Source organism: Macadamia integrifolia, chromosome 11 (assembly GCF_013358625.1).
Source record: "Macadamia integrifolia cultivar HAES 741 chromosome 11, SCU_Mint_v3, whole genome shotgun sequence".
NCBI classification, from domain to species: Eukaryota; Viridiplantae; Streptophyta; class Magnoliopsida; order Proteales; family Proteaceae; genus Macadamia; species Macadamia integrifolia.
The window spans coordinates 3,832,275-3,858,014 of NC_056567.1; the positions used below are offsets into that span (position 1 = coordinate 3,832,275).

The 25,740-nt window shown below is 37.5% G+C and overlaps 1 protein-coding gene across 2 annotated transcripts; it reads right to left on the bottom strand.

Annotated features, from left to right (window-relative positions):
• Positions 1-1,668: 1,668 nt before the first annotated feature.
• LOC122093784 (disease resistance protein RUN1-like) lies at positions 1,669-25,074 on the bottom strand. Of its 2 annotated transcripts, XM_042664264.1 has the most exons (5): positions 24,439-25,074; positions 4,998-6,141; positions 4,140-4,436; positions 2,957-4,051; positions 1,669-2,856 (listed from the first exon to the last, which is right to left on the bottom strand). In XM_042664264.1, the coding sequence occupies exons 1-4, from the start codon at positions 24,963-24,965 to the stop codon at positions 3,122-3,124; spliced, it is 2,898 nt and encodes a 965-aa protein (XP_042520198.1). In that variant the 5' UTR covers positions 24,966-25,074; the 3' UTR covers positions 1,669-2,856; positions 2,957-3,121. The 2 variants fall into 2 exon arrangements, with proteins under 2 accessions (XP_042520198.1, XP_042520199.1); XM_042664265.1 differs by lacking the exon at positions 4,140-4,436.
• Between the last annotated feature and the right edge of the window lie 666 nt (positions 25,075-25,740).

Sequence of the window (25,740 nt, forward strand, 5' to 3'; positions counted from 1 at the left end):
TTTGCCACTTTATGCTTTTATATAATAGTATGATATATATGTCACCAAGTAAGAAAAAAAAAACAAAGCAAGGTAAATGGCATACTAGGAAATTATTTTAAAAGAGAGAGAGAGAGAGAGAGAGAGAAATTTACCATTATACGCAGCAAGAGTCTTAATCTAATAATAAAGAATAAACTAATTAGAACATATGAATGCAAGTAATAAGTAATAAATGTAAAAAAAAATTAAATCTACATGATTCTATCCTAAAATCATGATAAATACATTCACATGAAAAAAAAAAAATAGTTTATTTTTTATATAAATAAATAAGATAAAATGGTCTAGGTACCCTTACATAAAAATCTACATTAATATAAGAAAACTTATGGAATGAAAAAGTAATACATAAATATCTTCAAAGTAAGAAACATGGAAAGCATATTAAAAAAAATAGAAATTCTTCCTTTAAAAATACAGTGCATTTTGAAGCATTCGATTTGGATTTACAATTTGATTCGATTTGATTAGATTTTTTTATATTTTTTTTTAAGATTTTAAATGAATTAGTTTGGTTTAACCCAGTCAACTTGGTCGAAAGCCAACTCTGATTCAATGTCTGATGAAGAATCTTCAATATTGTCAAATGAGTGCTGGTTGACATGCTTTTGGTGTCAAAAGATTCCCTTTTAGTGGTGAAGAACATGCAATGTGAGATTGCTACATATGAAGGGATAGCTACTAATTTTATGGCAGAGTTCGCTGCGTTCTGTGAAGGTATTTAAGTGGTGTCCTCTTTAAATGTGAACAGGCTATGGCTAGAATGTGACTCACAAGCGATAGTAAATTGTATTAAGAATAACAAAATTCCATGGTGTTATCAGCAGAAATGGTGGTCATTCAAGCAATACCTAGACAACAGAACATGGTATATCTCACATTGCTACCGAGAAGTGAATGTTGTGGTTGATAGGTTGGCAAAGCATGCAGCTATTACAAGATAGTCAAGAAGCTGGGATTCGGCGTCTTCTTATGTAGTTCATGATATATAATGGGACTCAAATATGAGACTCAGATATAGATTTACATAAGTAGAGATTTCTCTTTCTTGATTGGTTTACCCCTCTGTAAGGGGGGATCCAATGGGTAATTCTCTCATTCTTTTATGCTTGTATTATTCCAATCTATGAATATATTCTTTTGCTGACTTTTAGCAAAAAAAAGAACATGCAATGCAAGTCGAAATAGTGTCCATGTTTATTTCTCATAAGCATTTTTGGACTTCTATAGCTTTGATTGAGCCCAAATTTGTTTCAATCGGTTTGTATTTCAATATGCTATTTTTTTTGGATGAATATTTCAATATGCTACTATTTATTGGTATACCTGAAATATTTTTAGTGACTTTTGTCACGCATTAGAATTTCTTTTTCCTGATTAAGGTGATAATAGAGCAAATTAAATGTATGCAAATTCAACTAATTTGGTTGTGGGGTTGAGCTTCTGGGGCAGGCAATTTGGGCTCTAATACTACTACTATTACAATAAGTGTGGCCCAATGAGCTAATCCCTTTGTGGCTCTTATTGTGACCCTTCAGTGGGCCTTGCCTGGCTTAGTTAGTGGCCGTGATCAAAAAAAAAAAAAAAATTAACCTGGTTGCTCTTAGTGTTGACACACCAGTGAAATAGCCAGAAGAATAAAAATCTCTTTAACCATTCTTAGATGAGATAAAATTGAGCTCAGGTTATATAAGAGAGAGAACAATAGAAGAGAATACTTATGAACCAGCTGCATTACCTTCTTCCTCCACACCTCTTCAGGATCACTGATGGCTCCTCTAACCCCCACCACCATGTGATGGACCAAAGAAATTCAGTGTTTATTACTCCTCTCCACTTCTTCAGTACCAGAATGAAACCCTTGAATAGAATGGTCAATGTTTGGTCGTTGGCTGATCAGCATTTGCTGGAGATTAAATCCGTTATTTGATTCGACTTCCATTGGTTTTAAAGTCGGGCTACAAGAAGGGCCAGCTGCCTCATCATCTCTGTAATGGAGACGAGATCTCTTGCTTGGCCTCAGCACCTCTTCCTCTGCCCCAACTTCTTCAGAAACAGAGTCAGATTCTAAACCCTTCAATAATTCTTCTATTGTGTTATTCCACTCCTCTTCTTCCTTCGTATTGTCAGAGAGAGATGTTTTTCCCTTTTCCTGAACAAATACTGATGGTTGGTCTATTGTTTGCCTCACCATCTCTTCCTTTTCCCCTTCCACCCATACTTGAGAATCAGTGTCCGATCCAAACTCGACAAATCTAGAGGTGATGCCTCATCGTCCCATTCATCAAGACAAACTCCATTGTAGTTTCTATCCCACAACGCACCCTCTTCCTCCTCCACCTCTTTGTCATCATCAGCTTCAGACCATCTGAAGAAATCTGCTACCAACATTTTCTCGTCTGATTCTTCGTTTTTGAATAGGACCTTCCAGAATTTCAGTTCAACCTCCCAACAGCTAGTAGGCCAGATTACCTCTGCTCTCCTAACGGTTAATCCCTTGATAGCACCTTTGCTTTGAAACAAACTCCCATTGACATTTAAATGGTGCATGTAAATTATATCTCGAGGAGTGACTTCAATCTCCTCGGTTGTGATCGAAAAGTGAATGTATGTCACTTTTCTTCTCCGAGGGATGGAAGCCTCAATTTCAAAAGTGATGCGCTCTCGTGCAACACCTTTCATTTGTTTCGAAATCCGAGGTTTGCATGCAAAAACAACACACAAAATTGGTGACCCTTGATAGATGTCATGATCATCAGCAGCAATTGAGCTACATCCCTGACCACCTTTGCCAACATTATCAACTAGTCTTCCCTGCACATAAAGAGGAAAAGTGAAAGAGACCATCAATCATTATAGAAACTAACTGGAGATATTTTGCTCTACTTCTTAAAGATACAGATAGATAACGAACCTGCCCTTGTGTCTTCCTCGATGTCCCTATTAATTTGTGGCAATCTTGCACTGTCAACTCTTCCAAGGAGTCTGTTCCTTCGAGGCCATGAATTTCCTCTAGGTTTTCACAATCGCTAATGTCTAATTCCCTCAATTTTTTTAGGTTTGACAATTCCGGTAACTCTCATAATTTGTTGCAACCAATCGCTTTCAACACCTCCAAGCATTCTACTACTTCAAGGCCATGAATTTCCTCGAGGTTTCCACAATAGCTAATATCTAATTCCCTCAATCTCTTCAGGTTTGACATTTCTGGTAACTCTCTTAATTTGTTGCAACCAACCGCTCTCAACACCTCCAAGCATTTTGCTCCTTCGAGGCTATGAATTTCCTCTAGGTTGTCACAACGGCTAATGTTTAATTCCCTCAATTTTTTTAGGTTTGACAATTCCCGTAACTCTCGTAATTTGTAGCAACCAAATGATTTCAACACCTCCAAGCATTCTACTACTTCAAGGCCATGAATTTCCTCGAGGTTTACACAATAGCAAATGTCTAATTCCCTCAATCTCTTCAGGTTTGACAAATCCGATGATCTTACCCACAATGTAAATTTGCAGTCATAAAATGATAATACCTTCAACCATTCCGAGTGTGATGCATCTAGGTGAGTTAAACTGCAGGGAAGCTCTGAAAAGTCATCTGGTAAATTTACAATCATAGTATTTGGCAGATAAAAGTGAAGCAAACTCCTCATTCTACCCATTGATGCTGGTAGCTTCACCAGCTTAAGGCAACCTGAAACATCTAAGTCCTCAAGCTTCTCTAACTGTCCTACACCATCAGGTAACTCTTCAATTATTGTCCCACACATGGAAAGCATAACCAATTGTTTTAGATCACCTATGGACATAGGCAACTTGTTTAATGACTGACAGTAATTGAGAATAAGACTTTTGAGGGAAGCCATTTGACAAATACTATATGGGAGTTCCAGAAGAGAACTGCAGTACGTAAGCTCCAATCTCTGTAAGCATGGAAACCATGAAAAATGGGGAGAGCAAGAGAGACGGAAACAGTGATCAAGAATAAGAACTTTCAACTTTTGGAACCTCTGTTACACAAAGAAATGATATATAAGTTTCAGTTTTAAAATTTGATAATAAAACAAGTGTAGAAAGAAAAAGACAAATGAGCTCTACCTTATTTTTATTTTGAGGTATATCAGGCCAAGCTAGTTTGGTATCACTATATGATAACTCAAGATGAACTAGTTCCTCATGATAAAAATTGGATGATATAATTTTCAAAGGGCAATAATACCACCGGAACCATCTTAATTTAGAAGAAAGATGCGAAAAATCCCCATTGAGGTTTCCAGATTTATGAAAATCAAGAAATCTTAAATTGGGCATCTTTGCAAAGTCTTCCCAGCTTATATCATCTTTGGCTGCAAAATCAAAATTCTTACGAAGTATACCTTCAACCATTTGAGTTCCCTACAAAAAAAAAAAAAAAAAGTTAGTACGTAGACCTTATCTAATGCTCTTAATCTTTATTGTACTTGGTTCATCCTCTTTGACGTTAGTAGTAATATCATGACAAAATAAATTATAATTTTAAAATGGAAATATTAACCTAGTGCTAGAGCTACTTCCATACAGTCCTAGGAGTGGTAGATCAAAGGTGGTCTTAACCTTTGTATTTTTGCATTATGCAGTTAACTTTTCTTAAACTCCAAATCTTATTTCTGCTGATTTCCTATTTGTTACCATCACATGGAGTGACACCCCGTATTAGGATTAAATGATTATTTATGGGGGGAAGTGTTTTGTGTCTGGGAGCAGGGCTCCTACACCTGCACTAGACCCAATCAGCTCACCCCTTTTGGTTTAACCCATGGGGGTAGAGAGATCACTTTATATGAAAGGGGTGAAAGATATGCAAGGGCTTAGTTGTAGAGCCACACTCCCAAATAAGAAAATTTCTTCCTTGAGTATAAAAAATAATAATAATAATAATAATAATAATAATAATAACAAGAAATAGATGTATCTTACTGTGCCCTTTTGAAATACTTCTAATATCTCATCATGAGACCACAATCTCGTACGCTTGGTGGGATCCCCATAGCTGTCTTTCGAGACAATGCTCCTTCCCATATAACTAAGTTGATCGTGCATCCTCAGTATCCCATAATCATCAATTTTTAGGAGGTGTTTTTGAGTCAGTTCTTTTATCAATAATCTTGGACGCAACTCACAAGCTTCCCATAATGAAATTGCTTCTTCTGCTTTCCATCCAATAAAATGGCATGCAATATCAAGAAATATGATTTTTGCATGTTCACTTAATTTATTGTAACTTATCATTAACTTTGCAAAGACCTTATCATCATAACTTTTTACCGACATTCCAGAGACCTTGTTGTTAAGTATGTCTTTCAATCCTCCTAATGTCTCTTCCCATTCTTTTTTATCTTTGCCAAATAAGAAAGAACCCAACACCTCAAGAGTTAGGGGTAACCCATCAGCATGGGATACGATTTCATGTGAAAGTTGCTTATAATTTTTAGGAGGCTCGTTCTTTGAAAAGGCATACACACTTAAGAGTTGAAGAGAATTCTCAAAATCCAATGCTTGAAGCTTATATATCTGAATATCTGTTTCAACTTTATTGGCATCCAAACTTTGGTCATCTCTAGTTGTTATGATAACCTTACTTCCTTGACCAAACCAATTGATTCCACCAGCCAATACATCAAGTTGTTCATGATCGTCCACATCATCAAGAATAAGAAGAACTTTTTTGCCATGAAGTAGATTTTTGATCAATTTTGATCCTTGACAAATATTACTCACATCATGGTCCCTTTTCAAGATATCCACAAGAAGTCGTTTTTGCAAGGAAACCAAACCCTTATTTCCTTGTGATGCTTCTTCTCTCACATCTGTAAGAAAGCTACTCCCATTAAAGCTTCTAAAGATGCGATTATAGATGACCTTTGCAATCGTTGTCTTTCCAAGGCCTCCCATGCCACATATTGCCACAAATTGTACATCTTCAGAACCAATATTTAACAAAGAAAGTAGGTTATTTACCTGGGATTCCATTCCAACAGGGTGTTTACATTCATCCAAGGGAGTACTGCTTAGTTCTCTCAAAACCCTTTGAATAATTAACTCGACTAAATGTGATTGATCCCTGCAAATTTTCATGTTAAAATATAAATCACAGAATAAGTAATGATCTGTAAATATCTGCTAAGAAAAATGAGACTACTCAACTTTTTGATGGAACAGAAAAAAAAAAAAATGGTGAGCAGTGATAATGAAAATTAAGTATTGAGTAGAAATTGGGAAATCCAACTGTTTGTACAGTCTAAGGAACGGTGGGCTATTATTTTTATTGTTTGTATTCGTCTCACAAGAAAACCATACAAATCATAAGAAATGCATACCAAAGCATAATGATAACCGAAATTGATACCTTATTGCTCACCATGTAGAAAGCAAAGTACATCTACTTTTGGTAGGCCAAACAATATTCTGAGTTTTTAGCTTGAGCTTCATTTTGATTATCTTGGGTTTTGAGCTGTGTAACTTCTTCTCATTGTTTTGAGAGTTGTTTGGTTTTTTTTTTCGCTAAAATTTCATTGTATTAAAAGAAGGGGAAAAAGAATATACGAAGACAATAACATATTTGGAATCTGGAAAATTCTACTCCACCTTCGGCATTGCCATCAGCAGAGAAAGAACTCACACCAGAAACCAAATCACAAAAATTGGAAATAAAAAAACAAAATACATTAAAAGAAGCGGTATCTAGGCCGAGATTGACCATCCACTTCCAACTCTATAGCAATCAGCACAGGCCAGGATTGGATAGGAGAAGAAACTTCGAATTTTGCTGCTGTTTTTGCCAAGAAATCAGCCACAGGATTTGCTTCCCGCATACAGTGAGTGATTTTCCAGGTAAGAGAATTCAAATAGGAGGTTAAATTCATCCACCTCTGAAGACAAACCCAAGGGATTCTTCCCTTAGCTATAAGTAAAACTACAGCTACTGAGTCACACTCAATCCACAAATGAGTAATACCCATATCTCTTGCAAATTCCAGTCCAGTAATAACAGCTATCATCTCGGCTTCAAAATTTGTGTGGACACCAAGAAAAGTTCTGAAAGACTGTAATATTTCTGAATTTTCATTCCGAAATACTCCACCCGCACCTGCTTTTCCTGGATTTCCCAAAGAGCAACCATCTGAGTTAAGCTTCACCCATCCCCTTTGGGGAGGACACCAAAAAATTTCCATTACCTCTCTTGGTTTGTATCGCACCCTAGAGATCCCCAATCTTTTGGCACACAGTAAGGAGCTAAATGAGAGAGGGGACCCTGTAGCAGCAGTCATCTGGAGGCTGATTTCACTTTTAATCATAGCAAAACAGTGTCTAGATGATTTGGAGACCCCCTCAAAAATTCTTGCATTCCTTTCCTGCCATATGACACTAGGAACCAGAGTGAAACCAGTAATCCACACCTTTTTAAAATGGAGATTCTTTGCTGTTTGTTTCCACCATGCAATAAAAGAAAGCATGTCCATATAAGGTTTCCATTGCACATCAAAGCCTTCACAGAAAGCTCTCCACAAACTACGAGCAAATTCACAGTTATAAAATAAGTGAGACATTGATTCTTCATCTTTACCACACAAGCTGCACCGGGAAGCCATTTGCACTCCACGATGGGACACATTTTCATCTGTTGGTAATCTATTTTGAACTAACCGCCAAGCAAAAACAGCTTGTCTTGGTTGGTTAGATGAGTTCCATATAAGAGAAAACCAACTCACTTTCTGATATTTTTCTCTATTTTCTTCCCAGGCAGATTTAATAGAGAAGATACCTGAAGAGGTCAATCGCCAAAGACATAGGTCGTTCACACCTTGGATGTGAATACGTTTAGCTTTCTCCCAAATTTCAGCAAGTAAAACCGACTCCACATGAGGGAGGTCCCAGGCGTCTTGGCATATGAAATCAGAAACTTTTTCTTTTAAATCTGAGAAAAAAACAGGGTCCAAGTTTGTCTTCTCAGCGATAGATTGATTGTCAATCCATCTATCTAACCAAAAATCAATTTTTTTCCCATTTCCCAGAATCCATTGCTCGTTCTTCGCGACGAAACTCCAAACTCTTTTCAAACCCGGCCATATAGATGAAGACTTATATCCCCTTCGCAGTGACCCATCTTCCTTGATAAAACGTTCCCTGAAGAATCTGCTCAGAAGAGAATCCCCATGTTTGATTTGCCAAGCCAGTTTACATAAACAAACAAAATTCACTTCTCTCATCCTTCTAATTCCCAGACCCCCTTCCTTTTTAGGCTTGCACACCCCTTCCCATTTCATAACAATCTTCTTTGCCACTTCCATATCACCTGACCAAATAAAATTTCTCATCCACCGTTCCACCACCTTAATAGTTTCATCCGGCCACCAGTACACAGAGAAATTGTGTATGGGAATACCAGAAATAACTGACTTAACCAATTCAATTCTCCCAGCCATAGAAAGAATTTTGCCCTTCCACCCTGCCAACCGACCCTTTATCTTATCTAGAAGAGGAAGCAAATGACTATTCTTCACTCTGCCTTTAAAAATCTCCACCCCCAAATATTTTGTAGGGAGATCAGCCGCGGCAATGCCCAGAAAATCACTAATAAAATGACTTCTATGAGGGGCAATCTTCCCAAAAAATATTTTACTTTTTTCCAAGTTTATTTTCTGCCCTGAAAAAGACTGATACTTGGATAAAAACTCATGAAGATGCTTCACATACCTAGCTGATCCATTCATAAAGATGAAAATATCATCTGCAAAAAGTAAATGGGAAGGAGTAATTGCTCCTCTGGGGCCTGGGAGAGCTTTCATCTTCCTTTCCAGAATCAAGTTCTTCAGCCCCCTACAAAGAACTTCCTCTGCCAGAATAAAAAGGATTGGGGAAATAGGGTCTCCTTGCCTGAGACCACGCTCCACACCAAAAAAACCCACTGGACCTCCATTTAGCAAAATTGAAATCCTTGTTGAGAGCAGCATCTGGTGAATTTTGTTGATCCAATTGGGAGAGAAACCAAATTTCTTCAAGGTTGCAAAGAGGAATTCCCAAGACAGAGAATCATAGGCTTTCTGCACATCTAGCTTTAGACCCATACCTCCACCTCGAACAGATGAGTGCATCAGGTTTGCCAACTCTGAAGCAAGGCTTATATTTTCTGAAATAATTTTACCCCTCTGGAAGGCACCTTGTTCTTCTGAGATTAATCTTGGGAGAAAGAGAGATAACCTGGAAGCAGCAATTTTGGACAAGACTTTGCAGAAAAAGTTTCCCATACATATGGGACGAAACTTATCCAAAGAAGAAGCACCATCAGCTTTAGGGATAAGGGTTAGGAAACAATTATTTACCCCCTTAGGAATTTTCCCTACTAAAAAGAAGGAGAAAACAGCCCTACAGAAATCATTTTCCACAATATCCCAACAACTTCTGAAAAACTGACCTGGAAAGCCGTCAGGACCCGGAGAACTGTCCGCATCGAGATCCCATATCGCCATCTTTATTTCTTCCCTTGAGGGAACAGCCTCCAAGAAAGCATTGTCTTCATTAGAAATGAGAGTCGGAATCTGGTCCAGTAACTCATAGTGTGGTTCTACAGGATTTTCAGAGTGAAATTTTTTGTAAAAATCCACAATATAGTTGGCCAAATCTAATTGATCAGAAATCCAAGAACCATCTTCACGACGTAACATACTAATCTGATTTCTTGATCTTCTAATCTTCACTGAAAGATGGAAAAATTTTGTGTTCCGATCGCCTTCTTTCAACCAACGTAATTTAGCCTTCTCAGACCACAGTTTTTCTTGCATCTTACTAGCATTTAAAAGGGCTGTTTTTGCATCCGCTTCTTCATTAAAGAGGGCATCCGACATTCCTGAAACCTCAATAGTATCCTGCACTCTTTTTAGCTCTGAAGTAGCTTTTTTCACTTCCTCATTTAGATTAGGAAATCTTTCTTTTGCCCAAGCTTTTAGCACCCCTTTAACCACCTTCAATTTCTGCGCCAAGATATAAATGGGGCAGCCACTCACCTGTTGAGACCAGGCTTGCTTCACCACCAACTGAAAGTTATCATCTTCCATCCAAAAATTATGAAATCGAAACGGAATGTTGCTAGGCTTTTGGATCATGTTTGAATGGATCAAGATGGGAGTGTGATCAGATGCAGTGCAGGTTATAACTCTCTGAGAAATATTTTTGAATTCATCAATCCATAACTCATTATGAAAGCTTCTATCCAGAACAGCCATGACATTACCCCTTCTACGATTATTTGACCAAGTATACTTTTTACCCTGTGAAGGGGTAGAAATAAGCATACAAGAATCCACCATTGCTTGGAACTCTGCTGCCGATCCAACATTAAAATTCCCCGGACCTTTTTTCTCATTAGAGAACAACGTCGCATTAAAGTCACCAACAATAAGCAAAGGGAGAGAAGCTGCTGAAACAGCTGCCAAATCCGACCACAAATCTCTACGCTCAATTTTAAAGCAACTAGCATGAATAAAGGAGAAAAGCAGTTTTTTCCCTTGCCAGTCGACCTCAATAGAGAGCTGTTGAGCCGACATTGAGGCAATGGAAGGGTGACTCAAACCACGTTTCCAAATTATCCACAGGTTAGGACACCTTTCATGGCGGATATTATGGATAAACTCTGCCGAATATCCCAATTTATTAAAAAATAAAGCAGGGAATTTACTCACCTGAACCATTGGTTCAGCCAAACACAGAATATCTGGATAATACTCTGAAATAAGAGATTGTAAAAATCTCTTACCAGCCTCCTTCTTCACACCACGAATATTCCAGAAAAGAACACGCATGATCAAACTGTTGAGTCCGCGATCCTGTCAGATATAGATGTCTGACCTCCTCCTTTTTTCTTCTTCCCCTTTTTTTCTCCCACTGTTTTGCCCTGCTCACCCAGCAAAACAGCTCTATCCACTGCCTGAGCGCCCATCACAGACATCTCCCTTCTACAAATTGTAGAGGTAGGGGCCGGACCACACCCAGAGGAAGGAATCCGACCACCCCTGCTCGTCAGGCCGCCCCGACTGGATCCCTGAATCAGTCCCGTTCTCTTTGTACGCGATGACATTCTCACAGGACCCTGCGACACTCTCGCCAAAGAGACTTCCTGCTGAAAAGTATCCACCGTATCATAGACTGGGGAAGATCTGACCTGATACGGTCCACTCTCTTTTGAACCAGAATTCTGGTCTGAATCCGATTCTAATTCTGATTCAGAATCAGAATCAGACCCCTCCACATCATCACTAGAGTCCTTCTCTGACTCAACTCTCTCCTGCGCTAATCCCACATTTTCCAAAATTGGGAGATTTGTATTAGCCAGATTCAAATTAATTTGAATCACACCTTCTTCTAAATTTGGAAGTTGAGAAGAGATTTTATTATGAGATTGTCCAACAGAGCCGTTTCCCTCTTCAATAGGTAACTCCCCTTTATTTTTCAAAATCTGATTTTGGAGAGGCAGATTTGGACCAGAGATACCCAACGAGTCCCCCTTGTCCGAGTCAACTCCGTCTTCCTCGAATACCGCACCTGGTACCCTTACATTGTCACGAGCACTCTGCTTCTCATCCTCCATCTTTTTGAGTCGACAATTATTTACTTGATGACCCATCCGCTTACAGAAACCACACTTTGCACAAATATCTTCATATATTACTCGCTGACGAAAACCAAAAATCTTAGTAGTACCTGGTTCAAATCTCTCTACCTGAACCTCCTCAACCCGAGTAGCAGCTTCCGAACAATCAACTTCAACCAGCACTCGGGCAAAATATCCCAAAATTCCTTGTCTAGTATGATTATCCAGGGTAACTGGACGTCCCACCGCCTTCGCAATGGAGAGAAGTACATTATCATGCCAATATTCCAAGGGAAGGTCTGGGAAACGAACCCACACGAGTTTCGTGAAGGAATTTTTCTCATGGATGTTAAAATCCGGTCTCCAGTGTTGAAGCCGAATTAACTGTCCACGCACACGCAAAGGGGTTCTTCTCCAAATAACCGCCTTATCACCCTCACATCGAAATTGAAAAATGACATAACCTTTTCCCAGAGGGTGCATCACAACTCCTTGGCTCAATTTCCAGTTATCTCTTGCCTCTTGACGTAAATCATCCAAAGATAAAAGACGAAAATTTACACGGCCTATTAGAGCAAACCTGAAATTCTGTCTCTTTGCTTCATAATCATTCTGTGGTATGACAATCCTTGTAATATTTCCTGCTTGAATCGGCTCTGGGAGCGAATCAATTGCAGGCCATGAGGCGAGGCCTACCGCCCTTGCATAAGAACGAGTAGGTGCATTCACCCCCGGCCCCTGAGGAGGTGGTCCTCGATCCAAAGCCTCACGATCACCATTATCCATATCATCACCTTCAGAGCGCCTCTCTTCCATCCAGCTTCCCACCCTACCAGGGGAAGAAATCGGTGGCCGTGAAAAAAAAAAATCGGACGCCGAGAGAAACTCAGATCTACTCGGATCTGCTAGGATCTTTTCGGACCTGCTCGGATCTGATCAGATCTGCTCGGATCTGCTCGGACCTGCTCGTCGGACGCCTGAAAAAACTCGGACCTGCTCTGCTTCCCACTCCAGAGACCAATTGAAAAAAGTTCCTTTTCTGGCGACGAAATCGTGATCTCAAAGAAATATTGACCGTCGACCGTCGCACAGCGCTGCTTCAGTTGCAGAGTCAAAAAATCAGAGACGACGGAGAAGCGAGAACGGAAGAAAGGTTTTGGGGGTGTCCGAGTTTCGGCGACCGACTTCGTCTTGATCCTCCTGAACTCTATTCTCTCTCTCTCTCTGCAAGTCTGCTTTCTGAAACTGATGCGATGGATCGTCGTCGGAGGGTCAGATGATCGTCGTCGGATCTGAACTCTATTCTCTCTCTGCACCGTTTCCTTGTCGGATCGTCGTCGGATCGTCGTCGTCGGAGGGTCAGACGATCGTCGTCGGATCTGAAATCTATTTCCTTTCCACCGAGAGAGAGACTTTCGAGAGTTGTTTGGTTTGTTGTAGTGATCCTTGGTAAAACTACTAGGTTGGAGTGTGCCTCAATCGCTTGGGTTTATGTTCATCCCGGAAAAGCTTTGAGAAATTGAAAGCCAATAATGATTTGGATATAGGTGTGCTGCCAAACCAATATAAATCTTATATGTTCAATTGTTCTTTGGATATCAACGTGTCTCGGAAAATTGAGTGTCAAAGTGCAAATTTTAAAGAAACCCAATTCACCCACTCTTGTGTTGTCTCAATCCTAATACTACATGCTATCATATATGCTCATACTTTTTTTTTTTCCCATATTTTTAAGGTAAAAACTGTTTGTAACCAACCCGGTTGCAACGCATTGTTGTAAACGAACTTGTTGACTCCCTCTCTGGCCACAACCGACAATGGCACAATGCTCAATATATATATATATGGGCGAGTGATAGCAAGACGTACGTATTGCAATCTTATTTTCACTTTCTTTTAATATTAATCGCCCATTTAATATTAGATTAATCTAAACCGTATATTAGTTTTCTATATTGTAACTGATTCCTAGTTTTTAGGGTAGAGAGATGACGGACGTGGTTACTTAACTTGTCTAATATTTTTTTTTTATATAAATAAATAAAAAATAAAAATTCAAGATAAGTGGACTCCTCCTTCGATTCTTCTAGGAAATCTCTCTCTCTCTCTCTCTCTCTCTCTCTCTCTCTCTCTCTTGCTTTGCTCTCAAAATAGAAAGAGATGAGAAAAAAATCAACATAACTATTTTCATATAAGAGACTTGGCCACACATACCCAAATACCATGTTTACATATTAATCATCAGGGAAGGGATTTGGACAGTAAAGCTTGCATGTATGGCCGAGGACAAATTTGAATTTATAAAGTAAACAAAGCTATTGAATATCTAGGATTTTATTATTACTTCTTGGGTAGATATTATTAACCTATGAGAATTTACCATGGATGCAAATCTTCAGTGAGATTGATAAACAAAACTTCAACTAGACTGGAAAGTATTGAAAAAGGAAGAAGAAAGAAGGAACGACGGCTTTGAAGAAGAAGCAAGGAGAAAGGGAGAGAGTGGATCGAGATTTCTACGCAGAATCAAAGGAGGAGTCTGCTTATATTGGTATTTTTATTATTTATTTATTTAAATATTAATAATATTAAACAAAATTGTAACTATTTACAATTCTGTTAGCAGGATTAACATATTTAATACGTGCCAATCATATCACCTACGTGAATATTCATCGGGCTCCGGACGTTCTGCATTCCTATTTTTCTGCACGTACTGCAACCATTTTGCCTCTATATATGCAGAAAGTCTAGAGCCCGATGAATGTTCATGTAGGTGATATGATTGACACGTGTTAAATATGTTAATCCTGCTAACAGAGTTGTAAACAGTTACAACTCTGTTTAATATTATTAATATTTAAATAAATAAATAATAAAAATCCCAATATAAGCGGACTCCTCCTTTGATTCCGCTTAGAAATTTCGATCCTCTCTCTCTCTCCTTGCTTCTTCTTTAAGGTCGTTCCTTCTTTCTTCTTCCTTTTTCAGCTCTCTTCCTTTTTTAGCGCTCTCCAGTCTAGTTGAAGTTTTGTTTACCAATCTCACTGAAGATTTGCATCCATGATAAATTCTCATAGGTTAATAATATCTACCTAGGAAGTAATAATAAAATCCTAGATATTCAAGAGCTTTGTTTACTTTATAAATTCAAATTTGTCCTCTACCATATATGCAAGCTTTACTGTATAATCCCTTCCCTGATGATTAATACGTAAACATGATATTTGGATATGTGTAGCGAAGTCTCTTATATGCTTAGTGCCTGAAAATAGTTATGTTGATTTTTTCTTACCTCATCCTATTTTGAGGGCAAAGCAAGAGAGAGAGAGAGAGGGAGAGTTGAGATTTCTTAGCAAAATCGGAGGAATCCGCTTATATTAGATTTTTATTTTTTATTTATTTATTTATATAAAAAAAATATTAGACAAGTTAAGTAACCACGTCCGTCATCTCTCCACCATAAAAACTAGAAATCAATTACAATATAAAAAACTAATAGATGGTTTAGATTAATCTAATATTATAAATGGACGGTTAATATTAAAAAAAAAGTGAAAATAAGATTGCAATACGTACGTACTGCTATACTATTATACTATTATATAAAAGCACGAAGTGGCAAATCTTTCACATGACTACTTTACCCCTTCCTTTTATTTATAAATAACATATTTCTTTCTCTAATCCTTTTCTCCTTTTTTTTTAATTTAATATTATTGGTACCCTTCTATTTTTTAATAAAAGATTTTCTTCTCTCTCCCAAAGTCTCCCACTCACGATCTCCCCTCCCTCTAATCTTTTTCCCTCCTCCTTTCTCTCAAACTCTCCCCTCTTCCCAAAAATACAGTCAAAGAGAGACTTGACAAGAGATTTCCTTCTCTCCCAAACTCTCCTACACACGATCTCCCCTCCCTCTAATCTTTTTCTCTTTTATTTTATATCTCCTCTCCTTCTTTCTCTCAAACTCCCCCCTCTTTCCAAAAATAGAGTCAGAGAGAGTTGACAAGAGATTTCCTTCTCTCTCCCAAACTCTCCCACACACGATCTCCCCTCCTCTGCTCCTCTCTATATTCTCTTTTCTTTCTCCCTTAGAATTTATTGGCTTTTAAAAATTAACAATTCTTTCCTATGAGATTTTCATCTATTGAATCTGATACAATGGTTTTGCCAAAAAAAAAAAAAAGAAAAGAATCTGATACAGTGGGGAACTGAATGGAATACAAGTGAGAGAAGGACTAGCCAAAGCAAATTGAATTCAATCCAGGCAATTCAAAACCAACGGGTATATCACCCAAGTGCAAGTTCCCTCAAGGTTTCTTCCATCCCAATATTTACCCTTCAGGAACTGTTTGTTTATCGATTCTCAATGAGAACAGTGTAAGTACCCAACACTGTTGTTGGACATCCTGCTGTTGTTGCTGCTACTATTGTTTGATGTATATGATGGGATTCGGTTGACATGCCATTACTTAAAATTGGTTTTATTATGTGTTGGGTTGGAGTAGGGCTGGAGACCAGCTATCATGGTGAAGCAAATTCCTGTTGGCATACAAGATTTGCTGACCAGCCAAACCCTGCCAATCCTGCCCAGACAGATGGAATTCACCTCTTCATCCAGTATTTAGCCCCCACCCGAGAATCTTTATTATATTTGTATGGTTTATTTTATTTATCTCATATCCCATTATTCTACTTCTGATCATTGAAATCATAATTTGCAGGAGCCAACTGAGTACAAGAGAAGGGTTAGACAACAAGCTAAGCAATACCCAGCTCGTCTAATGCCATCCATACCTAACCTACTGTTCTTTTGGAAACCATTCACTACCAGAAAAATGGGCATTTGCGACACTTTTTTCACGACGGACGTAATTCTGTCTCTAAAGAGCCCATTTAAGGACAGATATAAGTATGTTGCTAAATATTTATCAATCGGGACAGTCATGTGCCATCGCAAAATTTGGGACAATATATTTTCGTCTCTATTGTCATTGAATTTACGACGGATTATTTTCTGTCGCAATTAAACTTAATTGGGACAAATATAGTTCTATCCCTATATCTTTATCAGTTGGGATGGATATATTGTTGTCGCGAAATTTGGGATGGTATATTTCTATCACTACTGTGATATAATTACAACGGTTTATTTTTCGTCACAAATACTATTAGTTGGGACAGATAGAATTCTGTCACTACATATTTATTATTGGAGACGGAAATATTTTCGTCCGTAATATTATAAAAAATTACATTTGATAATGCAGACTATTTTTCGATAAGTTATTTATTATTTGTAACGAAATTTTTTCCATCGCCACAAGAAAAATAATGAACTGTCTCGAATCAATTAGACATATTTATATCTATTATGATGGATTTTTTTCCATCCCTAAATAAATCATTTAAGACAAAATAGTTCCGTCCCTACATATCTAAAAGTATAAAATAGAATAAAAAGTGTTAAATTCAAAAGAATCGAATTCTATACGATTAATTCGACATTGGAGATGGAAATTTTCCATCCCAAAATTGGAGACGGATAACTAACTGTCCCTAAATTAAAGAAATTTTTCTTCCAAATCTATGCACTCAAATCTCTGAATCACATTAAATTCGAACGAATCAAAACCTATACAATTAATTCGATACATATTTATCATTGGAGACGAAAATTTTCCAGTCGCAAAATTAGAGACGGATTATTAACTGTCCCTAAATTAAAGAAATTTCATTCAAAATCCGACCCTAATTTCCTTCTCGCTTAATTACCTGCGCGCTCAAATCTCTCTAAAATCTGATTTTCGTATCAATAGTTTCTCTCTTTCTCTACAAACCCTCATGTCTCCGAACTCCCATCTTGCTGAGATGTAGATGGATTTCGTGGCTGTGAAAGGGCAACCGACTTGGATTTCGCTGGAAATAAGTGGGTTTTTTGTGAGAGTTTTCAGATTTTGAGTTTGGGTTCTTCTCCTTCCCTGTTTTGTGAGTTGCTGAAGAGTGAGAGAGAGATTTTGGGATGAAGATGGTCTTCTTGAATTTGATTTTTCTTTTTTTCTTCTTCTTCCTTCCCTATTTTGTGAGTTATAGAAGAGTGAGAGAGGAGCTTTTCAGCCTTAGGAGTCTGAGATTTTTGCTAAAGAAAAAGAAAAAAAAGTGGAATACTCTCTTGCACCAAGAAGGGGAACCTTCTTCTCTATTTTGGGGACTTGAAGGTTAGGGAGATAGTGAGGTTGAGAGGGTTTAGGAGTAAGAAAATAGGAGTGAAAAGAGAGAAAAAAAGAAGGAGAAAGGGTAGGGATCTGCAATTTCAGAATAGGCTTCCTTCCATTCACATGGTCTGTCTCTTCAAAGTTCAGATTTTAAAGAGACAATTTTAAAGAGACAGGGAAGGGTTCTTCTAGGTTCCCATTGAGTTGCAAATTTGAAAGAGAGAGAGCAAGAATGAGAGTGAGGGTTAGAGAAGAGTGAAGGAGAAGCTATTTCGCTGGCTGGGGAAGAAGAGGTAGCTCTGATTCCGGTTGACTGAGAGGGGGTTTCAGAAAGAAATCACAAGAAGAAGAGGGTTTCAAAGAAGCTGATTTCGTAGGTTAGGAAGAGAAAGAGTAAAGGACAGAAGGGGGAATGGAAGCCTTGGATCACAGCTCGCCTGGGGATTTCAAGCACTAAAGTGCTCTATTGATCTATTTCTTCAATTCTGGGAGACAACTGAGGTTTGCAATCTTGAACGGTCAGTCATCTAAGAGTAAGGTAAAATTCTGCCAATTTACTCTCTAAATTCATTATTCTTGATCTTTTAAACATGTTAATGATAGCCTCATATATGGTATGGCTGAGATCATGGAATTTCTTTAGATGAACGTGAGAATTTGCAGGCAGTAAACCTATTTTAATCTGATTCTTGGATGAATAAATGGATTAATCTTGAAATTTTATCAAAATGGGTAGTGGACTTTACCTTTTTATTCCGTAATCTAAGAATGATTAATCTGACTTCATTTCTCCTTTTTAATCTAGACTTAATTCGTTTGTTATTGTCCTTTTGGTTCTTCCTAAGTTCTTAGTAGGTACATGCTCCCTTCACTTGTATCTTCTCATTCTTACTGTGAAAGGTCCTTGGGCAGCAATAAATCTGACCCATCTTCAGAAGTGATGAACATGGAGTTTAATCATGTTCAACCGTCTTCTAAATTGGTTCCTTATGTAGTGATAAGATAAATGCAAGAAAGGATCCAAATGGGTAAAATTGCTGGCCGATTCCACATTCCCTGTACATTTTGTAACCAGAATCATTTGCAAATGAAAGGGTCTAATGCTTAACCTTTTCTTTTTGGAAAATTATTTAGCAGTACACCGCTGCCTTTAGCCTGGAAAGACAACCTGAATACAGGGCCATGGGCCAAGATATTTCTATCCATCCTCAAGAAGAAATAATCAAACAAATCAACCCCGTTCCCAATGACTTTCTTTATCCCTATCAAGCATACTAGAATATTCTTGCCATGGCTGAATTTTGCTTTCTTTCTTTGTTTCTTTCTCTACCTTTTAGTGTCTGATTATGCTTCAATATTGACCCATATGTCATGTGTTTCCCATGAATGGGTTATATTAACAGGGGCATTTCGGTATGCAGTTCCTAAATGGTTCATTAATGTTACTACAGGACATGGTCATTAGGACTGAAGCAAAGGGTCTTGCAACTAGAGAACTGTTGGAGGCAGTTACCCATAGGGAGCAGACACTCACTAAGAAGTTGTAGCAAAACATAAAAATTCTTGAAAGGCAGTCCTCACCTGTGGAAGAATTGTCTCAGATTTTGAAAAGAGCTCATAATTTCTTACATTTTATTCTCCACACTACTTCACTTGTTGTTTGGCATCAGGTAATTAGATTCTCATATTATTTTTTTCTTGTGCGTGGATTGGTTGTGGGTGTCTATTTTCTTGTGTTATTGAGACTGCAGATAGGAAAGACTTATTGTCTTATTCTCAATTAACCTATAGCTTTAGATCCTTCCATCAGATTTGAACAAGATTTTGAGAAACTATTCTTCTCCATATATGATTGATCTTCGGCCAGCCTTGGATCATATCTGAATCTTTAATTTTCTGTCATTGAATTTATTTTTAAAATTTGGTTTCTAAACCTGTCATTGCAATTCAGGTTTTCAATCGAGTTTCTGAACCTAATCCTTTCAGCTTCTAGAAACCCATCAAAAAACCTATTACCCTCACTTATCTACAGTTTCAAATACTTAATCAACATACCACACATGAGAACTTGATCACAACCCATATGAATTCTATTTGGTAATGAAATTACTTATTGATCCAAAAATAAAACTGGAATTATTTTGTAAGTTCCATGTGGTTGAAATTGGTTAGCATGCATTTAAGCAGCTTTTAGTGTCCTAAAGTTATGGTCGATATTGTTATAGTTGGTGTGATAGTATTGGAACTTGATATTAGTACCTGTTCATGAAGAAAGAGAGAGGAAAAGGTGAAGACAGAAAAAAGGAGAGGAGAAAGAGAGGAGAATGTGAAGATCAAATGTTGGAGCCATTGGCTGCCTCAATGGTCAAAATCTAATGTTGTACCTTGGGAACCAAGGATCAAGTATTGGTACCTCAAAGACCTTAAATGTTAGAGACATTGTTTTGACAATGCTTTAGACTCACAACCATGAGCAATAGTGAGACTTAGAGTTCATAGTATAAGATGCAAAAAAATTCATTTTTTGTAGAGAATCATAATCCAAACCATGTTTAAGTGTTTGATCATTGTGGAAGTCATTTATTTTTTCGGACTTTCAATTTTAATAGCTGAATCTTCTCACAACTTCATAGTAGTTGTTTCTACAGTTGATATTCTAAGGTCCCTACATTTAAGACTTAGTTAACCCTTGGATTGTCCTCTTCTTTTAATTGTTAATGCCGTGAAATTTTCCATTACTAAAGATCGTGCAGGCAACACCTCAACATGAAAGGGTTTTTCTAGCTTCCAGATATGCAACTGATTATGTATGCATTCCATTCTTATATGTATTAATCTGGTATTGTCTGCTTGATGGGTTGGTGGAAGGATCAAGCTTCAAAGCTTTCTTTTAAGGGTGTATGGCTGAAGGGCTTTGTTTTAATTCCTTATTTCTTGTGGCTAGAAAGGAATAGAAGCAAATATGATGGAGTGTGTATCTCTGTTGATCAGTATTTTGATCTGTTGAGAAACGATATTAGCCCCCAATCCTTGGTGCATTCAGGTTTGCCTCTATCCATTGTGGATCTTTTAAATGCTAGGAGCATGGGTTTCTCAGGTGTAAGGCATAGGCACCATGAAAATTTTGAAATTTATTGGTGCCCCCCTCAATCAGGCTGGGTGAAACTTAACACCGATGGATGTTCAATTGGTAACCCAGAAAAATCTGGTGCAGGGGGTGTTCTAAGAAATGAGAAGGCCGAGGTGGTGGGAAACTTTTGAAGCTTCCTAGGAACTCGAACAAATCTTGAAACGGAATTCTTGGCTATAATGATTGGTCTTGAGGTGGCACAGCAATTGGGCATCCCCTGGCTTTGGATTGAATGTGATTCATCGGCGGTGGTTATTCTTTTCCAAAAGAAAAAACCTCCTTGGGTAGCGTACCAGAGATGGATAAATTGCATGTCCTTCTTGACAGAGGTGGAATGGAAGATAACTCATTGTTTCCGTGGGGCAAACTCTATAGCTGACTTCCTTTCCAAATCAGCGGCTCGTTTTGAGATTTCATCCCCGGTTACATCTTGGTCGCCTTTGGTGAAGATGGACTTAGACATAGATGCCTCTGATCGTCCTAGATATAGAATGTACTAGGGTAATTTTCCCTCCTTTTGTGTTGGTTGTTTTGGTGGTCGCATCTTTCTGCTAATGGGCATGCCAAAGGTGAATAGTGTGTGTCCCCTCTTCAACTTGTGTTGAGGTGTGGTTTTAAGGCCCGCCTCTTTCTTTATATCATATTTTTCGTTTTTTTTTTTTTTTTTTTTTTTTTCCTTCTTAATATACATGACCTTTTAGCGAAAAATTGGAGGAGTTGTCTTAATTATAATTTCAAGTTCTTTTCTGCTTAAAGATGTTTATACTGAAATTAGTCTGTTTACAATTTTATTGGGAATATATTTTTCATCATATTTGGTTGACATTTATTTAAAACTGTGTGAAAGTTCGGAAGTCTAGACTTCTCAAGTGTCTAATTTTGACATTACTCATGGGGTCTTATATAGTTTTTTATTACCTATGCAATTTCTGGAAGCATTGTCTCTCTAGTTCAGGGTTCTTATGATTACCATCACGACCTCCAAGATGGGTTCGTTGACTCTGTAAGGAACCTTCACCATTCTAGGTGTTCCTTCCCTCTCCAACCCCCCCCCCAAAAAAAGAAGAGAGTAGCCTTAGTTCATGTGGTTTTTTTTTTTTTTTTTTTTAGTAATTTTTTTTTCTCATTTTGAACCAGGACAATAGTTAAGTCCTATGCAAACACAAAGTGTAGACATAATTTTAACTTAAAAGGCTTGTTTATTTAATTCCCATGGTATTTCTAATGTCTAGATTTGGGCACAAAAATAGTTTTACCTATCATTTTGTTTGAGGATGAAATAAATATTTAACTTGTATATATTTATCTGATGTTAATACTTTTGGATGATGTAATCATTAAATGTCTAGTTGGAACTACTAATGTGTGACAACAGGGTAAATATGTATATGAAAAAATCATAATTATTTTTTTGTATATTTAAAAACTTTTAGGGATGGAATTTTACTGTCCCTAAAAATCTCAGTCCTTGTTAGTTGGGTTAGAAGATATTTGTCTCTAGAAGGAAGACTCTATTCGCGATAAGAAAAATTTGTCCCAAAAAAAAAAAAAAAATTAAATTTTTTACAACGGAAAAATTCCATCTCAAATAATTTATGCTCTTTTGCGACAGAAATAAACCGTCGCTACATGGCCTTAACAACACAGTATTTACGACAGATATTTCCGTCGCTTTAGTAATTATTTGCGATGGAAAAAACCTGTCTCGAAATCTGTCGCAATTGACCACTTAGGGATGGAAAATTTTTTCCGTCTCATAAATTAAGCGACGGCAATTGTAACGATAGATGTGCTATGGAAATTTTTACTGTCCCTAATAGGTATTAACGACACTATTTTGGTATTTGGGACAGAAAATTTCCATCCCAAAAACCCCTTTTTCTTGTAGTGATTAGTGCATTTGCCAGTAGCTCTTGTGTATGTGTAGGCTGCATGATTGATTCTCGATTGGTAAGGAAGAACTCTCATTTGTATACCTGCCTGCTCATTTTCTTCCTAAATGCAACTTCAGATACAGCAGAAAGGTATTAATAATTTTATTTTGAAAAGCTATTGGGTTTTCTCAAATTTCTACCTATGCATATTCTTGTTATGGTTTAAATAGCTTTTTTTGTGATATTGTTAAAGAGAAGCACTTGAAGAAAACCAACAAATATAAGAAATGCTCAGCCACGTTGGACCCATGTGGATGTAAAATGTATCATGCTCTAATTTTGAAACTGTGGCTGTATTGCTTCATGTGGCTGTGGAGATGGATTTCTTAGTAACTAATTCGGTTATAGTAAATTCACATTATGCGAGTATTTGATTGGTAGTCATCTATTATTGAAACTACAAGAATACCAAGAAGGTACATGCACAACTTAGTTGTACATTAATCTTGCGACTATAGGGGTGGAAGGCTTATGCCCACCAAACCAATGAGACATTGATTTAAAAAATATAAGCTGAACCAATCGATTTCAATCTGTTCAACTAGTATCTCTATATAATTGAATGGAATCAAATATTCCTACCAAAGTTATAAACATCAGTATTAGGATCCAAAACAATCTTGGTCTTTATTGATACATCGAGGATATCATATGGTTTTGCCCTCAAATTCAATTTTTTTAGCGATATCAATACAAATCAAGGCTAAATGTCCTAATTTTTTTTTTTTTTTTTGTTATATTTATTGTTATATATATATAATTTTTTTTTTTTTAAATAGGCAAAGAGGTTTATTTTTTGAACTTAAATATACTTTAAAAAATACTTCTTAAGTATAATGCATATCAAAAATCATATTGTGCTTGATGTTAACTAATTTTCCTAACGCCGGAATGTACTTATTTAGGACGATTTTTTTACCTAGAGATATTTTAGTCATTTATGAAAATATGGGATTTTAAAGCTTGAATTCATACTGTGCCTGATGTTAACTAATTCACCTCAAGAGCAACTACTTCTCCCTCGTATTGGTCAAATTCACATATGTATGATAGCTTGAATGAAAGATGGATGCTAGGTCACGAGAGCCTAGAACTTCACAACCTCTCGTGCCACCATCTATATATTTTTCATCTCCCCAAACTTCACAATCTCCCCTCCCATCCCCTCCCCTGTCCCTCTGCAACTCAATTCCCCTGCCTTCCATCAGCAGATCTCTCTCTCTCTCTCTCTCTCTCTCTCTCTCTCTCTCTCTCTCTCTCTCTCAGGCAACAACCAACCCTATCGCTGTCAAAGGTACAGGCAGAACCGGCCAAGAGGAGGACCTTTGGTAACGGTACAGTTATCCACAGGAAAAAGTGAGATCCTATATCATTTCATGATTAACGAAAAGTGGACTAATGGCTTCTTTGAAAAACAGAAAGAAAATTGTTCTGAAAAATATGATATGTAGAGCAGCTTAGGAATAATAAGTTTGCTAGTAGAGTTAAGACTTACTCAATAGTTGCGTCCCCCATGAGAGTCCATCCCTTTAGTTTCCCCACTTCTGTCAAAGCATTCTTCCAACTCTCTACGTCAGCATACTTACACTTCCTCTGGTGCTCCTGTAATGGTTTCTCAAAACTTCCGGTCTGATGACGAACATCTCGTGGCTCAACATCAATGAATACGGGAAGAATAGTTTGGCCATCAGATAAATGGCACTCCCACATCTCAGCTAGTTCCAGGAGACAATATTTGCTATCTGCATAATTCTTAGAGAAGACAGGAATTGAGATTTCAGACCCTCGGATTGCTCTTAGAAGTGACCCACAAATCTCTTCTCCTTCCCAAATTTCTTCGCTATCTCTATAGGCATTGACTCCATCTTTTTTTAGGGCATTATAAAGTAGACAGACAAAGTTAGTGCGAGTATCTGTACCCCTGAAATTGATAAACACATCATAAGAAGAAGAAGAAGAAGAAGAAGGCCGGCGGCCAGCGAAGGAGACAGATGAAGTAATAGCCCGTGATGATGAAGCCATGAATTTGCGGTTGCAGAGATGTTGGAGACCTATCTTCTTCTCTTGCTTGGCTTGAAGAGTTCTCTTTTTGGGTATGCTTTTTCTGCGTGTATTGTTTCCTCTATAGAAAGCCTTTGGATCTTTCTTTGCAATGTAAAAGAATCATTAGATAATAAAAAGGTATGGCATCATTTCTTCCATTTATTAAAGTATGTTATTGACTTGCTTGGGTCTTTCTTTTTTGTCTCTCTTCTTTTCTTGTTAGGCTTGGGGAGCTCTCTTTCGTGGCAAACACGAAAAGGTCAGGGGAATGTTATTACTTTGGGCAGTTTTGTATATTCAATCAGAAATTAGGTAGTTTGGTATAAAAAATCTAGAAGTGGGTTGTCATATATATAGTTTTCCCTCAAATTTTTTATGGGATTAAGTTTTGGATCTCCTACGCTGAAGAATATTTCTTCATCAAAGGACTCTACTGCTCTGGTGATACTTTCAAAAGATGATCGGGAGAGTAGTTTGAACATTCATTTATACAAGAGTAATGGTGAATTCCCTTTACCGTAATTCTTGTTTGAAAAAAAATAAATGCTACTGGTCACGTGGTTCTTGTACCTAGACAAAGAAGCTTGTGAAATTACCACCTTATCCCCTATAAAATCAAGAATTTCATCCATATTGATGCTCCAAAGTCCACTCTCATTGCCCCCACACTGGTGTAGGGTTATAGTATTAGATCTCTTGCTGTTGTTTGCTTAGTAAAATAAAAGTTTGAAGAAGAAGAATTAGGGGTGTCAAA

What these genes read in the sequence shown, in the direction of transcription:
- LOC122093784 (XM_042664264.1), bottom strand. Translation starts at nt 24,965, where the DNA reads ATGGCTTCATCATCACGGGCTATTACTTCATCTGTCTCCTTCGCTGGC. An exon ending in AAGTATTTCAAAAGGGCACA is followed by an intron (nt 4,437 to 4,997) that starts GTAAGATACATC and finishes TTTTTTTTGTAG; the next exon opens with GGAACTCAAATGGTTGAAGG. An exon ending in TACCTCAAAATAAAAATAAG is followed by an intron (nt 4,052 to 4,139) that starts GTAGAGCTCATT and finishes TTTGTGTAACAG; the next exon opens with AGGTTCCAAAAGTTGAAAGT.